General features: G+C 41.7%; 1 protein-coding gene across 1 annotated transcript in view; it reads right to left on the bottom strand.

Moving 5' to 3' along the window:
* RAF1 (Raf-1 proto-oncogene, serine/threonine kinase) overlaps positions 1-21,107 on the bottom strand; it is a 2,753,658-nt gene that overhangs the window by 1,389,599 nt on the left and 1,342,952 nt on the right. The window contains exon 11 of the mRNA XM_044078072.1: positions 6,852-6,911. Within this exon, the coding sequence (XP_043934007.1) occupies positions 6,852-6,911 (60 nt within the window). The remainder of the gene's footprint in view (positions 1-6,851; positions 6,912-21,107) is intronic.

Consider the following 21,107-nt stretch of genomic DNA (forward strand, 5'->3'; position numbering starts at 1 on the left):
GTGGTGATATCAATAACAAATTAGAAATTAAAGAATACAACTGGATAATTAGATTGGTGGGTGACTCACCCCCTGGTTTGAATAGTACTGTCAGCCTTAAACCTATTTTGGTTAGAATGAGTAGATCTAGATTATGAGATTTTCTCTTTATGTATATGATTGTACATGTGATTTTTAGGTTAAAACTTTGCTTTTTTTAAAAATATACATTCTCCCTTTTTTTAAAAATATACATTCTTCCTTTTTTAAATGTTTTTTGTTTTCATGTATGCATTATGCTGTTGCATTTTTTAGCTTTGCATATTTATTTATTTCTACATGTTTTGTTTTAATGATTGTCATGTGACTTCTTGGCTGCCTGTCATATGACTTTTTTAGACCTATATATACTCTGCATTTGCATTTGTATTTTCAGTATTGATAAAGGATTTTATCCGAAAGCTTTGCTCCTCACATTAAAGTGTTTTTTCTTTTGGTAGGAACCCCCCTGAGGAAAGCTGCAGAGGTAGCTGTGGCCCTTGTGGAGTGAGATCTGATGCCTGCAGGTACAGTTTTACCATGAAAAGAGTAACAAAAGCGTATGCAGTAGGCTATCCATTTTGAGATTGTCTGTTTGGAAATGGGCTTCCTTTGAGCTCCTGTAGCATAGGACACAAAGAGTTGCTCTGATTTTCTGAAAGGCTTTGATCTGTCCAAATAATAACGTAGCTGTCTGTGAACGTCCAAGGAATGTAGCAGTCTCTTCTCCTTTGTTTTGAGGATTAGGTTAAAAGGTAGGTAAGTGAATAGCCTGATTCAAGGCTACCCTGGATACTACCTTTGGCATAAAGGAAGGGTTGGTTCGTAAGGAAACTCTGTCCTGATGGAAAATGATGAAAGGCTGCACAGCCATGAGGGCTTGTAGTTCCGAAACCCTGCGAGCTGAGGTGATAGCCAGCAGGAAGGCTGTTTTCCAGGACAAATATTGCAGTTCTGTTGAAGCAGCTGGCTCAAAAGGAGGTAAGGTCAGTTTTTCTAGAATGAAATTGAGGTCCCAAGCAGGTACTGGTTGTTTCCTTGGGGGTTTTATATTCTTAGCCCCTCTGAGGAACTGTCTTAAGAGGGGGTGAGAGAATAAAGGAGGATCAGTGTTATATTCTGCAGAAACGGCTGAGGCATGGATTTTGATGGAGGAGAATGAAAGTCCACTGCTTAGCCTCTCAGCTAGGTACTGTAATATTTGAGGTAAATTCAGTATTCCAAGATTCTGACCCTTTTTCTCATTCCAGGCACAAAACAGTTTCCATTTTGCGGAGTAGGCTTTTCTAGTAGAAGGTCTTCTGGCCTCCAAAATGACATCCTGCACCTCCTTGGAGAGTAGGGTCTGCTGTGATTTTAAGGAATCTTCCATGCGGCTAGATTGAGTGTTTTCAGCTGACTGTGAAGAGTTCTGAAGTTGTGCTAGTCAGTAGAAGAGGCATTATAGGCAGGATCCATGGTGGGGAATGCGTCAGGCTCCTCAGGAGTGGGTACCAGTGCTGTCTTGGCCAGTCTGGAGCAATGAGAATCATCTTTGGTCTGTCTGCTCTGGTTTTTAATAGAACTTTGGGCAGCAGAGGAAGAGGTGGAAAGGCATAAACTGTCATTGTTGTCCAACTGAAAGAGAGTGCGTCCACTTTCCAGGCCTGTGGATGAAAGGTCCTTGAGCAGAATTTTGCCAATTGGTGATTTCTGTGGGAGGCAAAGAGATCTATGTCTGGCCTTCCCCATGCTTGAATTATCTTTGTAAAAACTTGAGGATGCAACTTCCATTCGTGTGGATCTGTCATATTTCTGCTTAGGTTGTCTGCCAGGTGTTTTCCTTGCCTGGCAGGTACTGTGCTTGAAGTTCAATTTGTAATTCCAGAGCCATGTTCCAAAGAGACATGGCTAGCCTGCATAGGGGGTATGAATGGGTTCCTCCCTGTTTGTTTATGTACCACATTACTGTGGTGTTGTCTGTCCTTATCAATAGCTGGCCTGGATGCAGTAGGTCTTTGAAAGCTATAATAGCATTTATTACTGCTAGCATTTCCTTTTGATTGATGTGTAGGTGCTTTTCTTTTTGGGACCATTTGCCCTGAATGCACCGATCTGTCATGTGCGCCCCCCCAGGCGTAGTCCGAGGCGTCTGTTGTGATGACCTGAATTGCTTGAGGCTTGCAGAATGGGAGACCTGTGTTTCTTTGGCATGCTTGAGCCCACCACAGGAATTCCTTTTGAAGACATGGAATCAGTGGTATTATTGTTTCCAAACTGTGGCTGTGCTGAGACCATAGGTTTTTTAGGTACCATTGAAGTTTCCTCATATGCAGCTTTGCACATGGGATTTGTAGGATGCAAGATGCCATGAATCCCAGAGCCTGCAGGATTTTCCTTGCAGTCAGCCTGGTGAAAGTTGCCAGTTTTCTGAAGTATTGAGTTAGTTGCCCTTGTTTCCCTGGCGTGAGGTAGGCCATCTGGGTGTTTGTATCCAAGCTGGCACCCAGGAAAATTATTGTTTAAGAGGGTATTAGCCTTGATTTCTTTTTGTTGACTGTGTATCCCAGAGAATTCAACAACATTATTACAAACGCCAGATGTTTCAGAAGTATGTGCTTGCTGTCCGCTTGGATCAGGCAGTCATCCAAATATGGGTATATTTGTATCCCTTGAAGTCTGCAGTAGGCAATTACTGATGCCAGGCATTTCGTGAACACTCTGTGTGCAGTAGATAAGCCAAAGGGCAATGCACAGAATTGATAATGTGTTGAACCTGCAAGAAATCTGAGGTATCTTCTGCAATCTTGTCTGATTGGGACATGCAGGTATGCCTCCTTGAGGTCCAATGTTACCAGCCAAGACTCCTTGCCCAGCATGGGAAGAAGCTGCTGTAATGTGAGCATCTTGAATTTTGGCACGAGTAAAAATGTGTTTAGGATGGAAAGGTCCAAAATAGGTCTCCAATCTTTGCCCTTCCTTGGTACCAGGAATAGTCTGGAATAAAAACCTTGACCCTGTTCTTGTGCAGGTACCTCTTGAATAGCTTTCATGTCCATGAGATCTGAAATTTGTTTTGTGCCTCTGCCCTTTGATTGTGTGGCAGGTTTGGCATGCCTCTCATTTTTGGAAGGGTGTGAAAGTGGAATCTGTAGCCTCTGTCTATAATGTCCAGGATCCACTTGTCTTTTGTGACAATATGCCAATTTTTCGAAAATAATGCCAGTTTTCCACCTAAAGGTGCTGCCATTTGAGCCTTGCTTGGCATGCAAAGGGGAAAGTCATTGGTTCTGCTTTCTGAATGGCTGTGAACTATCCTCACCATCTCTTTGTGTAGGTGCTTGCCATTGTCTGCCTCTAAACGATCCTTGAGATTGCCCTCTACCCCTCGGGCGCCTGTATCTACCTCTTTGGGGTCTGTCCGTGGCTGGAAAGGACCAATTTTTTGAAGGCCAATTTCTACTGAAACGCGGAGGTTGTACCTGTAGGAAATCTTTCACTGTTTGCATTGATTTTCACTTTTCCTCCATTTTCTTTAATACCTCCTCAGCTTTAACACCAAACAATACATCTTTTTGCAGAGGTGCATCTAGTAATTTAGCTTTGACATTATCTGGTAAGGTTTGCTCTTTGAGCCAAGCATGTCTACGTATGACTGATCCTGTAACAGCAGCTCTACATGAGGCCTCTAAAGCATCAAAACCACATTGCAAGGTATGTTTACCCACTTGTTCTGCACTATGTAACAAATCCTGCAACTCCTTCAAGTCTGGTTGTTCAGGTTGTGACATTTTGCTTTTCAACTGTGATAACAGAAACTGTTGGTACTTTAACATATGGAACTGACAGTTTAATGCCCTCATGGTTAAGGTGGCCGAGGTGTATACCTTTTTCCCCCACCTTTCTAAAGCTCTGGAATCTCTCTCTGAAAGTAATGGATTTTTAGCAGTGGAGGCCTTACTTCCCTTGGGACCCTGTGAAATAGTTTCTGGGTCAGCCGCATGGCTTTTGTATAGGAATTGGTGTGAATCAGGAACCCGGTAATACCTGTCAGGCTTGACTGGAGCTGGAGGTAAAGAATCTGGGTTAAGGCAGGCCTCCGAATACACATCATCTAGTATGTCTAAGACAGGAGGTATAGCCAGAGGCCTGTGCTGAGGGAGCAAGAGGAAATCCCTAAGCCTTTTCTTGGAGTCTGAGTACTCTTAGCCTTCCCAGTGGAAGTGCTCCCTCAAGGTATGTTAGGTTTCCCCAAAAGAGTAATCCTCAGGGGGGGAGACAGAGGGAATGGACTCCTCTGCATCAGAATCTTCAAAAGGAGAGTATGAATGTTCCTGGTCTTCAGAATGTTCTGAAATAATGGAGGCCTGGTCCGAGGAAGGGGATTCTTCCTCCACTCTGGGCCTTTTGTCTGGGGGGGGTTGAGAACCCCTGATAAGAGTAATCAAATCCTCAGCCATTTTGAGCATCTGCTTTTTAGGCATGGGGCCTTGAGAGGGGCTCTGTGGAGCTTGTCTTTTAGTATGCATGGCTGCTTTAGACTTAGTGAAAGCCTTGATGGAAAAAGAAGAGGAAGGCCTGAAGACACCTTGAGAGCTGGCAGGCCTGTCTAAACTCTGAGTTTCACCGCCAAGAGTGGCTTCGGTATCTGTAGTCGGGGTGTGGGCCGAAGAGCCTGCAACCTCGGGCACAGAAGACACCGCCAATGAAGTGTCATCGGTAGTCAGGGGCTGCGTAGGCGCCTCGCTGAGAACCGGACCACCTGTAGTCGGCTTTGGCGTGGTGTTGGTAGAAGTTGCGGACCTCGTATGTCGGTCCTTATCTTTGCGTCTTTTACTCAAAACTGGAGCCAAAATAGTGTTGGGCGAACTCCGCCCGACGCTTAATAGTGCGTCTGTTGAATGTAGCACACAAACGACAGGCCGAGACGTCGTGGTCTGGGCCTAAGCAAGGAATGCAGAGGGAATGAAAATCCTTATGCGGTATTTGCTTCCCACATGAAATGCAATTATTAACTTTGTCTGACATCGGTCTGAGGCAAGAAAAGATTCCCCAACGGGGTACTTAGCTTTCAAGAAGACTTTGGTTGAAAAATATTCGTAATCTCAGGAGCTGGCCGACCGGCACTTGCGAACTGCTTCTGCTTCGGGCACCACGCAGCAAGAAAGACTGAAGAAAATGGCGTCGGCTGGTTCTTTTATACCCCTGTCGCACTGACGTCAGGGAAGAAGCGACGACATCCGACGCCGGACCTAGACTTTGGAATTCGGCCGACCGAGGACCCGCCTGACGGCAGGAAAACCCATCTGTTATGACTGCAGCTGTATGCACGATGAACATCTTATTAGCACAATCACCTGTACCACTTTTATAGGTGTTTTAAGAATCGCCTAGCTTACGCATATAACAGAACAAGACAATTGAACCTACTTAATTGGCAGTAAGCCACTCAAGCTTTAATTAATGTTTTTTTTTTTTTGTGTGTGTAGGTACTGACATAGCATTAGCAAAGTTTAATGTGTTTTATTACATATGAAATGAGACCACTTTCAGAAGCTATCCCAAATACACCATGCACAGAAAAAGAAAAAAAAAAAGTGCCACATGCATAAGAAGTTAGTGTTCACGCTATTTTAACTTTAAATTCTTTGGTCAGAAGAGGCTGTCTTACACATTCAATTTTTTTTTTTTTGGTAAATAGTTATACATTCTCCAACCTTTTTAGCCATGACCCAAGCCACAAAGGAAAGAATAAATGCAACAAATATGGATACTTTTTAAACATGCAAAAGCAACTAACATATTTCTGAATAGTTTTGAAGGAGTACCCAAGGCAGACCCAGAAAGATATAGTGAGAAGATGCAGAATTATGTGCAGTGACTAGACGTCAGGAATAAAACACAGTCCCTGGACCTACTGCTGTGAAAGCAGGTGTCTTAACACTAAACCACTATGCAACCTTAAGTATGCTAGCTACATTTATTCATCTGTTCATACAAACGGTTTAAACATGCAGAATAAAATAACATGACATGCAATGCTAAAACAACAGAATTGAAAGGTGTTAGCTTAATGAAATACATGCAGAGTAAGGTTGCACAATGCATATTATCATTTACAGGAACACCAGCAGCAATATCAAATGTCATCTGCTTTTTAACATGGAACATAGCTAAAAATGGAGCTATAGAAGTACAGAGCTTTGATATTTTCAGATTAAAAACTAGGGTTGCAACTAAGGATAGAAAATTCAGAAATGTGGATCTATTGGGGAAAAGCTTGAAAGAAAGTTTTCATTAACATACAGTAAAACAGGGTTTTCAAAATCATGGCAAAACTGGTACATGGTTACTGGTATCAAAAATACAGACACGTTGGATTTGGAGTGCAGTGAAGTACAGTCATTGCTCACTGTAGTATGAGTGCAAAAATATAAAGGGCTAGTTAATACTGGGTGTTACTGTGCCAAAAAGGTCACAGTGTCTGACATGGAGTTGCACACTGGATAGTTCACTGGCTGTATCACCACAGCGTACCACCCTCTCCATTTGCTTACAAGAATGAAAATTACTCTCTTCTGCCTCCAATATATGCTGCTGTCAGCAGTAATTTTCTTCCATAGAGAATACCATGATGGCACAATGTATCCTTCTACCCCAAAATGACAACTGCATGAGAGAATACCTGCAGTGTTCTGAAGGAAGGGAAAGTCAACAGAGAAAATTATACAGAAAATAAAGTCTAACCATGTGTATTAGACTGCATTGCATAGCTTCGTCTAAGCTTCACACTCTGACATTTGCTGCTCTGGCACTGATCAACACACAAAGTCAGACATAAAAGGAATACCTACTCTGCCCCTCAAATTAAAACGCCTGCACCAGGATCGTGGAGAAGGTTTCAGGATACCATTCTTCTCCAAAACAGTTGAGACAAGTGAAAAAAGGGAAGAGAAAGAAAGAAAAAGGCAAGAAGATGAGCTAAAACAAAGTAGAAAATTGAAAACAAAATGGAATAAGACAATATAAATTGAAAATCAACATGAAAAAAGGTTAGTTTAGTAAACTTAAAATAGATGTACAGCTGTACAAACATTCCCCTCTCCAAGTGAATCTGGTACAGTTAAACAGAACACACAATTTTCTGAAAGGTTTGTCTTTAGCCTAAATAAGCAATTTCCTTTTTGCCTAGTTACAGCAGAGATGTTAACATCTTGTTAAGTCTAACACTTTTCTTCAGCACTTTTATCATCACACATGCTACAACACAGTGAAAATCAATTTGCTCAACATAGCCAATTGATCAGAGGCAGCAATAAGACTGGAAACCAAAAAGGAAAGTTTTTAAAGATTAAACACCATAACAGTTCTTTCAAGGATATCTCAGCTGCTAAACTTATAAACACAAAAACTACATCTACCACCAGAAGATAGAACTGTTTCAGTGAACAACCACCTCTCAGCTGACACATCAATATTCAAATAGACAAATCCTTACTGGAATAAACAAGTACAGTGACATCCACTCTTTCCATTCCTTCTCACTGAAGGTCCTAAATGACCACTACCATTAAAGGTAAAGTAATAATATATCACAAACCTCATTCTGGCTGAACACCCAGTTCTGAAAAGAAATTTGGGTGAATATATATGTCGGTGTTTATCACAGACTCACTCTGCAAATTACGTCCATCTAACCAAGGACAATTGAGGCAACTTGGGATTAACAGCTAGGCTTGTAAGGGCTCTAGTACAGCTAGCCTAGCAAACTTCTATGACTATCACAGTATGCATCCCATGCAACATTCCTATTTTATAGCATATGAATCGGCAGCAGATATAAAAGATAACTAAACAAATATGTACTCAGTGAATCGGCAGATCTGTGAGAATATCTTAAATGAATAACGATTGGGAACCTCCTCATATGTTACCTCTAACTCACCACAGTTCCGGAAATGTACAGCCCCCACATTCCATGCAGTGAATGAGTACACCACAAAGACAATCAAGAACCTAGAATTATACAGTTGCTTGAATTACAGGAAAATACATCTACTGATGCTGGATGGAGAAGTCTTCCAAACATTGGGTACAAAAAGCACTCACCACAGATGGCCTTTTTGGTGACCAATTTACATGACAAGAACAAATCTGCTATATCATACCTTGTAGGCTCATAACTGTTAGGAAACGTTTTAAACAGCACACACTAAACCTATCATGGTGGTCAATGTTGAGGAAAACATAATAAGAAAGACCTAAGGAAGATAAAAGCCAGAGGCATTAGGTGCCAAAGGGGGCCTAACTCTAATGATTGTCCAAATAGCAGCTAGTAAAGGTGTGAAACAACCAAATGGCAAGGGTACAAATATTCACAATGGACACATTCATGAAGCCACAATGGAAGCAGACCTATTACTGATTAAATGGCCTTTAAACAGTATTTTAAAATGTGCAATTTGTTGCCTTATGAAAAAACAACAAAAGCTTAGCAATCCACTTGGATAAGAAAACCAGTCAGCCTTTTTGAACTTCTGTATCCTCTTCAGGAAGAATGCAGTACACAGGGGGTATGAAAGTCTCTTTTACCCATGGATTTCATCCATGGAAAGAAACAAGTGCAGTGAATACATTTTTTTTAAGTAAATTTTTAATCCACTTTCAGAAGGAAATGAGAACTACACCAAAGAAACATACAGTAGAGAGTCAATTAGTCGAACTAATTGGGACCTAGGGTAGTTTGGATAATCAAATGGTTCAGATAATTAAACATATAATTGAACTGGATAAAAAAAACTCTAAAATCTTGTTTTTTCTGCATGCAGGGATACTCTTCAACCATTCAGCGATTCCAATGGACAATAAAGAATGCCTTTCACACACAAGCTGGCCACAAGCTCAAAAAACATGCTCAAGCAAATGGATATAATGTTTACATATTCAGACTATGATTTTTCCTACCCGAAAACTTTAGAAGGCGGTTTCTGACAATTGATGGTTTTGATGATCGACATTAGGATAATTGACTCTACTGTACAGCTATACAAGAACTTACCGTAACAGCAGATGTCCTACTGATCAGTGTTGCAGAATTCTAAGCAGATGGGTTTTCACTGCTGACATGACATCTTGCCAGGGTACCACAGTTTAAACCATCTCTAGAGCATACGTCTGACATATGACCTCAGCTCGCAAGCATAAGGTACAGTGGCAGAAGTGTAAATCTTCAGATTACCTCAAAGCCAGCAGCCTAAAGACATCAGACAGAGAGTAATCAGCTAGGGGGAGCCAGGTAGAAAGTGACAGGAGCCCTGTTGGTCCTAGGGCCCACCAGACAGGTAAGAAAGGGAAGGGGAGAGAGAGAGAGAGAGAGAGAGAAACAGTACCTTAAGTTGAAGGGTAGAAAGGAATACTGGAATGATGATCAGTACGACATCAATGGTTTTGGTAAGTTCTTACACAGCTGTACTATGTCCTGAGTGAATTCACTGTTGCAATACTCCAAGCACATGGGTGATTCCCAGAGCCCAAGGGAACAAAAGGGAGGATGGTTAAGAATGGAGAGAACTGTCCAAGAGTCCACACAGGACTGGCCTAACAAAGGCAGAACTAGATCTTGAAACAGCATTGATTATGCAATGTTTGCTGAAGGTGTGCACTAAAGACCAGGTGACAGCCTCCAAAATTGTTCTGGCATCCACCCCTTTGTACAAGCCCCCAAGGAGGCCAGTGTTCTGAAAGAGTGAGCTCGAGGGCAGGTGGGCAAGGGTTTGCCATGGTGTAAGTCACAACAGGAAATGGACTTCAACATCCAGCTTGCAATGTTTTGTTTAGATGCTGGCTGCCCAGTCTAGAGTCTATGAACGAGAGAAATGGTTGGTCTGACTTACAAATAGATTTAACCTTATCCAAATAAAATCTCAGCTGTCTATACACATCCTGGGAATGCAAGAGTCTTTCACCCCTGTTCTGTGGATTGGGAAGGAAAGTGGGCAGGTTGACAGCCTGCTTGAGAGACCTGTCATTTACCACTTTCAGCATGAATGAGGGGGTAACCTCAGGGATACAGTGTCATTATGAAAAATAAGAAAAGGTGAAGGTGGAATGGCCATGAATAGCTGTAGTTTTGGGACTCTCCAAACAGAAGTGAAAACCAGCAACAAGGTAGTTTTCCAGGCACAGAATTTGAGAGTAGAAGATGTGGCTGGCTCAAAGGGATGCAGCACCCCTTTAAGGAATTGTTTGACCTCAGGCCTGGACATAATAGGCATATTAAGGACAGGCTGGCAAAGATGGCTGACAGGTGGACTTCGATTGAAGAGTATACCAGACCTGTACTTATGAGTTAACACAAGTTAAGATCAGAGGAACTTCTTATTTTGTGGGGTCTTAACAGTTTACATGATACTATACAGAAAATCTCTTCCATTTGTACATGAAGGATTTTCAAGTGGTGGGTTCTCCTTGCTTCCCGAAGAACCTAAAGGACGTCCTCAGAAAACCTGGTGTCAGAAAAGGATCAGTATCTTATCATCCATAGGCTTATGTTTAGGGATAACAGATTGGGATGAAACATTGATCCCCTTTCTACTGTGTGATTGTGGTGGTTGCCCCTGGCTAAAAGGAAGAGAGGGGGGAGCCAGTACTTCCTTGGCCAAAAGGGAGTCACCAGTTGAATTTTGTTTTTCTTTTTTTTGGATCCTTACAAATACCTTTGGTATAAGAGGGAATGGAGGGAGGAGTAAAGAAACCTCAGTATCCATTGAAAAGAGAATGCATCTGTCCTCCATGCCAGGGGGCAATGAGTCCTGGTGCAACACAGGGGGGGGGGCTGCTTGTTGCTCTCGGGCAAATAAGTCTATATCTAGTGCTCCCCACTTGTCAGTACATCTAGGAAAACCCGTCTGTTTAGGGTCCATTCGTGGGGGGTCCCAGAACATTTTAGAGTGATGGGATGTATACTGCCTGAAAGGATATGTTCCTCTGGGTAGTTAAATCACATGAAAACTGAGCTAGTCTGCATAATTGGTATGATCTAGTTCCTCCTTGCTTGTTAATGTACAAAACAACAGTAGTGTTGTCTGAGAAAACTCGAAGATGACCTGGTTTCCAGAGGTGAAAACTTAAAGGGCTTGGATGAGAGCCCTCATCTCTTTCATACTGATGTGTTCTTTTCTGAGAATGGGCTGCTACATGCCCTGGCGTTTGTGGATACCTGTCCAAGCCCTAAGCCTAATCCGAGACATCTATGTACCTTTCTTGGCTTGAAGTCTGTGCTTTGAAAGGTAATCCTGGGTTGAGGTTTACTTGGGCCACCAACCACATCTCCTTCCTGAGACAAAGTATGAGGGGATCTTGGTGTCTAGTTGGTGAGTGTGTTGGGACCATTCAGTTTTTCGGGTAACATTGAATTTTCCTTATCTGCAGCCTGGCTAAAGTGATCAGAGTAATGGTTGCTGCCATGAATCTCAGTGCTCTTAAAATCTCCCTGGCTGAGCATGTCTTGCGGGAGTGTTAAGGACTGGAAGTAAATTGTAAGGCTTTGTACCTTTTCCTAGGATAAGTAGGCCTGCATCGTTTTGGTATCCAAATCAGCAGCACAAGAAAACTAGGTCTTGAGTGGGCTGGAGGGAGGATTTTCTGCAGTTGACTGTGATCCCCAACTGCAGGAGAAGGTTTAGAGTGCTGTGGTAGGATTTGGGGTGAAAAGGCTTAAATCAGATGAACATCTAAATAGGGAAAAATGTGAATTTCCTGAGTCCTGCAAAAGGCTATCACTGGCCCTTGGCACTTTGTGAACACTCTGAGGGCTGTGTAAAGTCCAAAAGCCAAAGCAATAAACTGAAAGCGAGATGAGCCAGTACAGAATCTCACAAACTTCCTTTAGGAGGGGCAAAAGAAAATATGCAGGTAGGCATGTTTCAGATTCAGAGAGACTAGGAATGCCTGTGGCAAGACAAAGGGCAACAAGGTCTGGAGGGGAAAGCATCTTGGAAGTTGGAGCTTTGATAAATGTGTTCAGCAAAGAGAATGGAGATCTACTATGGGTCTCTACTGTCCTTTCTTTCTTGGGGCCTGGAACAGTCTGGAGAAAAAATCTCCTCCCACATACTGAAGAGGTACTGGTTCTATTGTGCTTTGGGCTTGTAGTTCCTGAAGGACAGTGGAAAGAAACTTTAGCTAAATGAGGGGTGGAGGGGGGATATTGTTCAAGGGAAGAAGGTTTTTCCAAGACATAGCTTAACCCTTTTTATATTGGACAGTATCCACTTGTCTGTGGTAATCTTCTCCCAATTTAAAATGGACAGAAAACCTTTTTGAGAGGTGTGTGGTAGTATTGGGGGGGGACGACTTGGTTGATGGTTACAGTTACTTTACTAAGAAGGAAGGTCTCTCAGATCTAGGGTCCCTCTTTTTTCTGGAAATCTCTTTGCATGTGCCTTCTTGTGCTTCTAGGGAGTCTGGGTTCCCATCTAGGCTTGGCTGGACAGTTCTTTTGGTATCTAGGTACATAGGTAATCAAGATTTGGTTGTAGTCCTTCACATGTTTACCTTGTTTCTGGAATGTTTTGGATAAGTTACCCTCCTGTGGTCTGAGCAAAGGATATTTGTCCTAAGGTGAATCAATGAGCTTAGCTTTTAAGTCTTCTGGCATGGGCTTCTTGCACAACCATGCATACCTGCGGATGACAGTATCAGTAGGGGATCTAGTTGACAATCAAATGGACAGAATATCAAAACCCACTCTTTGGGAACACAATGTCGAACACTGGACTTGTCGAAAGCAGACATGGTTGAAGTTCAACCCCTTGACTACCATGGCAGGCCAGCAGCTCAGAAGTCCATGCATACAACTATTTCAATACACTGTGCTCACTTGATAAACACATACATATACTTGTATACATGGTGAAATCTGAGCTGCTGGGCTTCGATCATGTCTGACTTCAACAAATACAATGTTTGGCGATGTGGTCTAAATAGTGTGTTTTATAAAATTTTGGCTATTTGCTCATGTCAACTAGACCCCCATTAGCAGCTGCTATGGAACAGACCTCAGCAGCATCATAACTACATTTTATACAGTGTCTGGCCACCTGATTTGCCTAATTAACTAGGCGGGGAACTTACTGCTGACCGTCTGTGCCCTGTGAATCCACAACTACCTTGTTGAAACTGTTAAGCATAGACAGTAGTTCTTTGGTAATTTGGGTCTGGTAGTTTGTAGCTCTGAAGGCCAGAGATGGAGAAGTGCAAACCTTTTTTTCCCCACCTAGCTATAGTCCTACAGTCCTTGTATGAAGAAAGGGCATTAGAATTAGGGAGCAACTTAGAAGGCTAGTCAGAAGGGAGGGGGAGAGCAGAGGGGTAAGACACAGGATTCTTTTACAGGAACTTAAGCTCCTCTGGTACTTTGTAGAATCCGTCTGGCCTTTTGAGAGCAGGCGGCTGCAAGTCAGAGCTGAGGAGTTGGATTTGAAAGCACCCAAAAAGTGGGAGGGGGCAGGGGTGCCCACTTCTAAGAGATTGTATCACTACTTTTGGATGTCCAAAATTTGCTAGAGTCCCACTCAAAACATCTCATCATGCTTAAAATGGTCCCCCCAAGGTATGCCTCTTCCACAGGGAATCAGGAGAAATGCAATCATCATCTAAAGAGACCTATGCAGGAGGCTGCATTTGACAGGAGGAAATGAATGAATGGGCATCAGAATCCAAGGCTGTTTCTTTTTCCTCAGACGAGGAGTCAACAGTAACTTACTGAGGAGCAGGAGTGCCATAATGGCCTTGAGCAATCCTTGGGAAATGTCCAGCCACTCCTTCTCCCTTGAAGGAGGAGGGGAGGAAATATGCTTAGTCTACTCTTTTTTTTTTCTTTTCTTTGGGGTGATTGTCCTCTTGCACCAAGCAGGGAAGATCAGACCCTTGGCATATCTTGATCAATTTTCTAGGAATCTCTTCCCTAACTAACTAAAATCTGCAGGATGCCTTCTGGTTCCACTGAAATGATTCATAGTTCCCCCTTCTCAAACAGGAACAGTCTATTTGGATGTGTGGACTCTGATGTCATATCTGCCTCCAGTGGGGTCATGAAAGAGGACATCTGAGGTACAGTAGAATGTACCCTGTGTTCTGTAACCTCAGAAGGCAGGTTGTAATCAGATAGTTTCAGGCTTGGGCTTCTTTAGCTTTTTCTTGAAAAATGGAGGTACATATATCAGGTGTGGTGGTATCTGCCATTTTGGAGTGGGTCAAAAGCTTCAGTCATTGGATCTCCAAGAAGGTGTTAAGCAAAGACAGATGGGAACGCAAAGTCTTTAGCACAAAAAGTTGGCAAATGGAACAGGCTTTATAGTCATGTTCTGTGCCTAAGAAGAAAAGAAAGTGGGTGTGGAGATCTTTTAGGGAATCTGCCTACTGCACTCACACTTACCTTCCTAAATGACACCTAATACAAATACTGCAAAACAGTTTATGTATATAAAGGAAGGTTCCCCGATGTATTGCTTATCTGATTAGAGAAGTTAATTTCACCAACCACCACATGAAGAACAGATCGATGGGTGCAAGACCTGCTGTCAAGGCTGGTACTGAAACAGTCTGAGGATTTATGCTCATACGTTTGCCTACATACTCCTACACTTGCAAGCGGAGATCATAAGGTGGACATATGCTCTAGGGAAGGTTTAAGCTTGGGTATACCAACAGTAAAAACCCACTAAGATCAAACAGGATTACCTTTAAATAAATGGCTACAACTCATACGATCTATGTGCACAGATAATGGTTACCAGGACAAGCAATTTCTAAATTATGACATTTTAATATTTGCAAATCTTACACATTATTAATTTCTAAATCTTCAAGTCGACTTGTCTTACTTTTTATACTGCCCACTTCAATATATAACTATATATATGGCTATGCTTAAAAAGATCTAAGCAGCATATTATCTAAACAAAACTATCAACAGCAAAAATGTCTAAACACAAAATATTGACAAAATCTAACCACAAAACAATGTTTTTGCAGACAGGCCCTGCCATCTCCATTGTCTCCTGCTAATTATATATCAGACGCAGAAGTTGCACAATAGTGGGGAAAGGACATATACCCTTTCATGTTATAACTGATTTTGACGACATTTTGTGTTTAGATATTTTAGCTTTTGATGCTTTTTGTGTTTAGATATTTTTGTGTCAATATTATGCTTGCTTTAATTAAGGTGTGTACACCCCCATAATTTGAAAGATATTGGACAGTGTACTCACCAATATGGGATAGTGCTGCATCCCCTGAGTGTCACGTCCTCACTGGTGAGGTTCAACCACAAAGATGCCTCCTTCAAAATAAAAATCTCTAACCCCAGCAAACCTTGTAAAAGCTAGGAACAACTGAAAGCAAATTACATCCTATTTAATGACAGCTTGTCAAAATTCAATGCCCCTCCCAACCCCTGAGTTCACAACAAGCTATGCAGAATTGTTCACAGAGGGGGCCCTATACAACCATGATTATGGCTGTATAGAGGCTGCTGTGTCTGCTAGAATGAAATCCAAAACAAACTCTAAACACAAACCAGACTGTTGGAATCCTAACTTTAACAGGGTATGTAACAAAAAGAAAAAAAAATGTCCTGGCTAAAATCAAGAAGAGCAACTTCCACCATGATGATAGGAGATCTCTAATTAAATTAAATAGGAAACTAAGAGGACTAAAGTCCAACAAGGCCAATTACTAGGTCAAGATAGCCTCTCAGGATAATGACAACCACAAGGCCAGATATGGCCAAAACCTCAAAGGACACACACACACACACACACACACACACACACACACACACACACACACACACACACACACACACACACACCAGTGTGCTAAACTTGTGGCCAATGGAACCACCTTCACTGAGCAGAGCAACATAGTGAATTTGCTGGCTCACAAATTCAGCTCAAGCTTCACCCTCCCCTCCCATGAAATACCTACTAGTATAACCCCCCAACCACTAACAGGAAGCAAGTCCTGGTGGAGCTTGCTAAGGCCAAAAACACAGCCTCAGTTGGCACCAACAATATCCAAAGATGCCTCCTAAATAGCTTGAAGCATGACCTATCAGAACCACCTGAGTCACTTTTCAACTACAACCTCAAAGCAGGCTTTGTACCATAAGAATGGAGGACTGCAATTTTATCCCACTTTACAAATGTGGACCATCAATTAACCCAGGCATTCACAGACCTAATAATCTGACTAGTCTAATACACAAAGCCATGGAATGAATTATCACGGAAATTTTCAACAAAGACACAGGCAACCTTCATACAATGATCCCAACCCAGTTTGGCTTTGCCAAGAAAGATCATGCCTACTAAACCTGGTGGACTTCTCTGAGAAAGTCATCAAAGCAATGAATGGGGGGGGGGATGATACATGTCACCTACCTGGACCTGGCTAAGGTGCTTGATACAATAAGTCATTCTGGTATAGTTGACAAACTCACCAAACTGGGCATAAACCCCCTACATAACTAGCTGGATAGCCAGCTGGCTCACATACAGGACCCTGGAATAAAACTGGTAAGTCCACATCAATTAAGACAGGGGTCACCAGCAGGGTACCATAGGACTCTGTGCTGGCACTGCTCCTATTTGGCATATACTCCTCAGAGGTAAAGGCTAATGTCAACGGCCTTTGGTTGACCATGTTCAAAGATTACTGCAAACTGGGAGCTATCACAGATTCTCCCCATGATGCAAACATCTAAAAGAAGGTTTACAACAGTCAAAATACTGGTGCCAAAGTCATGGAGTAAAACTCAATGCCAAGAAAAATATTATAGTGCCTTTTGGAAAAACTGTGACCAAAGCTAATTACTCCATCAATGAAACCCCTTAAGAGTTGACCCGGTAGTCCGGGATCTAGGAACATATGTAGACAGTAATCTGACCTTTGACCAACAAGTGGCCAAGGTAGTAAACAAATCATTCTATGTTGCCCAACTTATAAGTAAGGGCATGGCATCCAGGTCCAAGAAAGTCCTAGTGCCACTTTATTCAGCCCTCATTAGATCTATCACTGAGTACAATGTCCCCTTCAGCATGCATCTTACCAAACATGTACTACAGTTAGACCACCAATAAAGGTTCCTTACTCAGAGAATCGAGGGCATAAACACATTGTCCTATGTAAATCGCCTTAAAGCCCTATCACTATACTCAGTTTCCTACAGGTTCCTATAAGGCAATCTATGTTTAGCATACAAGTCTTCCTCGGATCCAGCTCTGATGGACAATTTGCATGTCTAAAAAACAAACAGCATCAGAACCAGATCTGAGGATTTAAATTATGCTTGCGATATAAATAAGACATATTGGTGAGACAGATGCGCATCTCAGAGGATCCCCATGCATGTGAAGCAGAGCCCATCTCTAGCCCTACTCAGACATAACCCTGACCAATGGATGGGAAATCAGAAATTCATCCAAAGTCTGTTCCGCATGTCTTTGATAGAGGCAGACAGCAGTGCCCAAACTAAAACACCCCCCACATAACCTCTAAAAATTTCTTAGCACTCCCTAAAAAAAAATCCCATGATACACAGGGACACAAATGAGTTGCTTTCACAGCTACGCTTATAAAAGGCCCTGGTTGTTGTTAGCCTAGTATATACACCTATGAAACTATGAAGTACTCCCATATGAGTGTGTGCACGTGTTTTAGATGCATGTACACAAACACACATGCAAATTTACGTGTGTGTGTATATATAAACATACATATATATATATATATATATATATATATATATATACATACATACATACATACACATGCACACACACTTCAATGTTACAACTCTCGATCTTCTGTAATCAAAAGGCTACTTGGTATTTTATTTATTTATGTACATTTGTTTACCAGAGATGTCTGACTGGATGAAAGGCCCATTTTCAGCGGAGCTCCGGGGAGAAAAGCTCCAGAGAATAATGCAAAACACAGAGAGAAGTTAAAGGAAAAATATGCAACAACATACACTATTTAGTACACAGTACAGTAAAAATATACAATACTTACAGCAATTACAGAGATCAATGACTTGGCAGCACAGCTTTGAGGTTAGTTTCATACAGGAATAACAAAGAATTCAAAAGACTGCACATTGTTCAAAGACAAGCACGGGTAGGTGTAAAATGACTGAAATGAGAGAAATGTATGAGTAGAGGGGAGCTAGTTTTGGTGGGGAGATGATGAAGGAATAAATATGGATAGACTGTAATTAAAAGGGAACATTTTATAGAGAGGGAGATTTGGGGGGGGGGGGGTGAGTTAGCAAGGCTTAGTGCAGTAACACAGCCAGGTGTCATTTAGTTGTTTAAGCAGCATTTTGAGCTTGGATAAGTTGGTTGTGTTGATTATATTCTGAGACATGCCATTCCAAGATTTTGATATTTTATTGGAGTACTGGAAGTTGCCATGGCTATTACTGGCTTTGGTAAATTTCAGTAGGAGTTTCTGTGAGGATCTTGGTGGTCTACGGTTGGGGAGAGGTTGAACTAGGTTACTAAGGGCTGGGCAGTTGCCTGGGTGGTGCAGGGTAGTGTGTGCTAGGGCTAGCTGGTTAAGGGACAGTAGGTTAGGAAGTTACAACCATTTAATCTGGTGTAGTACTGAGCAGTGACGTGCTCTGAATGGTTGATTGGCAGCAATCTGGCTATTTTATTATAGCAGGGCTCCAGTTTATTTAAATCAGATTTTCGTAGATTAGTAAATACTGGTGAGGCATACAGGAGGGTGGACAGTAAGTGTGTTCTAGCAATGGAGTGTCTGGTAGTGTCAGTTAGGAAGGAGTTAATTCTGTATAGTGAGCCTAACTTACAGTGGACCTTTTTGATTACAAGAGCAAGGCATTTGTCATATTTAAGGTTGTCTATTGTGAGCCCAAGTAGATGAGTGTGTTTTACTGGTTCGATTAAAGTATTATTTGAGGAGAGGACAGTAAAGGGGGGATACTGGTCTGGTTTTTTGATACTGGAGAAGAGCATGAGCTTTGTTTTGTTAGGGTTTAGAATAAGTTGCCTATCTGAAAGGAACTGTTCAAAATCCATGAAGGATTGTTTTTTTTTTTTTTTTGCAACAGTTCAGGAAAGGAAGGAACTGACCATATTAGTAAGGAATTGTCCGCATAATGAATTATGATTGCATGCTGAGTGGCTGATCAGAGTTTGTTTGTAAAAATGGAGAAAAGGAGGGGACCAAGGATTGAGTCTTGAAGTACACCTATGGTTACTGGTAATAGAGATGAAAGTTTGTTTTGCTACTTTACTGCCTATTGGTCAATTAGATAACTAGCGAACCAGGAAAGAGCCGATTGGGAAAGGTTTAAGGAAGCTAGTTCATTGAATAGTTTTTGGTGTGAAACTGTGTCAAAGGCCTTTAACAAGTTGAGAAAAATGGAGGAGGCAAGTAGATCATTGTTTCTCTGCTGGTTGATTGGGTTAGTGAAACTTACAAGGTGGCTGTTGCACTATGTTTTGGTCAAAAACCATGTTGGAAAGTGGACATGAAGCTTTTTAAGAGATAATGTAGTAGTTATATATGTATATATTTTTCCAGTGTTTTTACTAAGGGTGAAAAAATAGTGATTGGCCTGTAATTAGTGAACTCAGTGGATGTGCCGCCTTTGTGCAAGGGGATTATAGAGCAGAGTTTCTAAAGTTTAGGGATGCATTTCTCTTTTATAGTCCTGTTGATTAGGACTGATATGGGGTAAGAGATGCTGTCTGCAGCTAGTTTAAGAAATTCATTTAGGAGTTGGTCAGCTGCACGGGAGGAAGGTTTAAGTTTGTTATAATTATCACCCAGCTACTGTACAAAAGTTTATTAGCTATATTTAATCTGTATTCATGAATATCAAATTCTTTACCATTACAATCATTATTTATTTTCATCTATGGTGTACTTGTTACTCCTTACATTCTTTCTGAATGTCACTTAACCAAGCCTTCCAGGTGGCTACACCCAGTAAACAAACGCAAATGAATGAATGAATGAACTTCACCACTGCCAAACTGACTGGTTCAACTGCTGTATGGACAAGCATGTAAGCACTTCAATCATGAAGCTGAAGTCTCAAGGAAAATTAATTTTTACAAAGGTACTTTAAGATGAAGAACCTCACTATGGAATTATTTGACAAGCTGGTGATAAGTCACACTGCTGCCTTCTACAACACAATGATAAACCAAAAAGCCAGAAACATGCATCACGACCATGGACTAATAAAGATCCAAGTCAAGCAGGTGCCTATGGTTGGTTGTAATTACCTGCAAGTTAACTGACATGTTTAGCTTCAGTCATATCTACAGCTTCTGCCATATCTGTCAGTAGTACACAATTGCACAGAGCAGTCATGCCCAAGGGTGATTTCTGGCTGTCACTATTACAGACAGAAGCTATAGCTTTTAACTTCTGCACCATTCCATAAACATTTGATGTCACATGGAACCATCAAATATGATGTTTGGCTCCCATCACTGGTACCACTTAGTACACATAGAACATATGACCTTAAGGGGATAGAGTAAATGTGTACTGCTGCCCTGGGTAATTAACCATGAAAACCACAGCAAGAAAGTTACTGTTTGTCGTTTTTGCATTTAAGTTACCTGTAACACATTGCATTTAAGTTACCTGCCACTTTCTCACTAAGTCAGCACTAATAAATTAAAAGCACTACACCCTCATAAACTCCCCTTGAGTACCTTGTTCCCCATTGGCCCTTTTTTTCAATTATAAAGGAATTCCCAATACTACTCTAGCATGTCCAAAGGTCAGTTGTCAATCTCCTCTCTGGTCCAGCTGGTGAATCTGGGGATCTTGAGGCAATGTTACAACTGCCTCATGTACACAGACAACCCTCTCCTCCTCCCAACAAATTCCAACACATGTGAGAGATGCAACCATATAGCCAAACTGGAGGCTAAGCTCTCTCAACTCAGTACTGGCGTAACCAGTCAGGAGGAGAAGGAAACCACACTCACTACAATTCCAGTCTCACATAGACCTACCACGACAGCAAACCAAACACAAACACACAAAAACAT

The sequence above is a fragment of the Protopterus annectens genome, chromosome 7.part0 (genome assembly GCF_019279795.1).
Source record: "Protopterus annectens isolate FY-2018-M chromosome 7.part0, PAN1.0, whole genome shotgun sequence".
NCBI classification, from domain to species: domain Eukaryota; kingdom Metazoa; phylum Chordata; order Ceratodontiformes; family Protopteridae; genus Protopterus; species Protopterus annectens.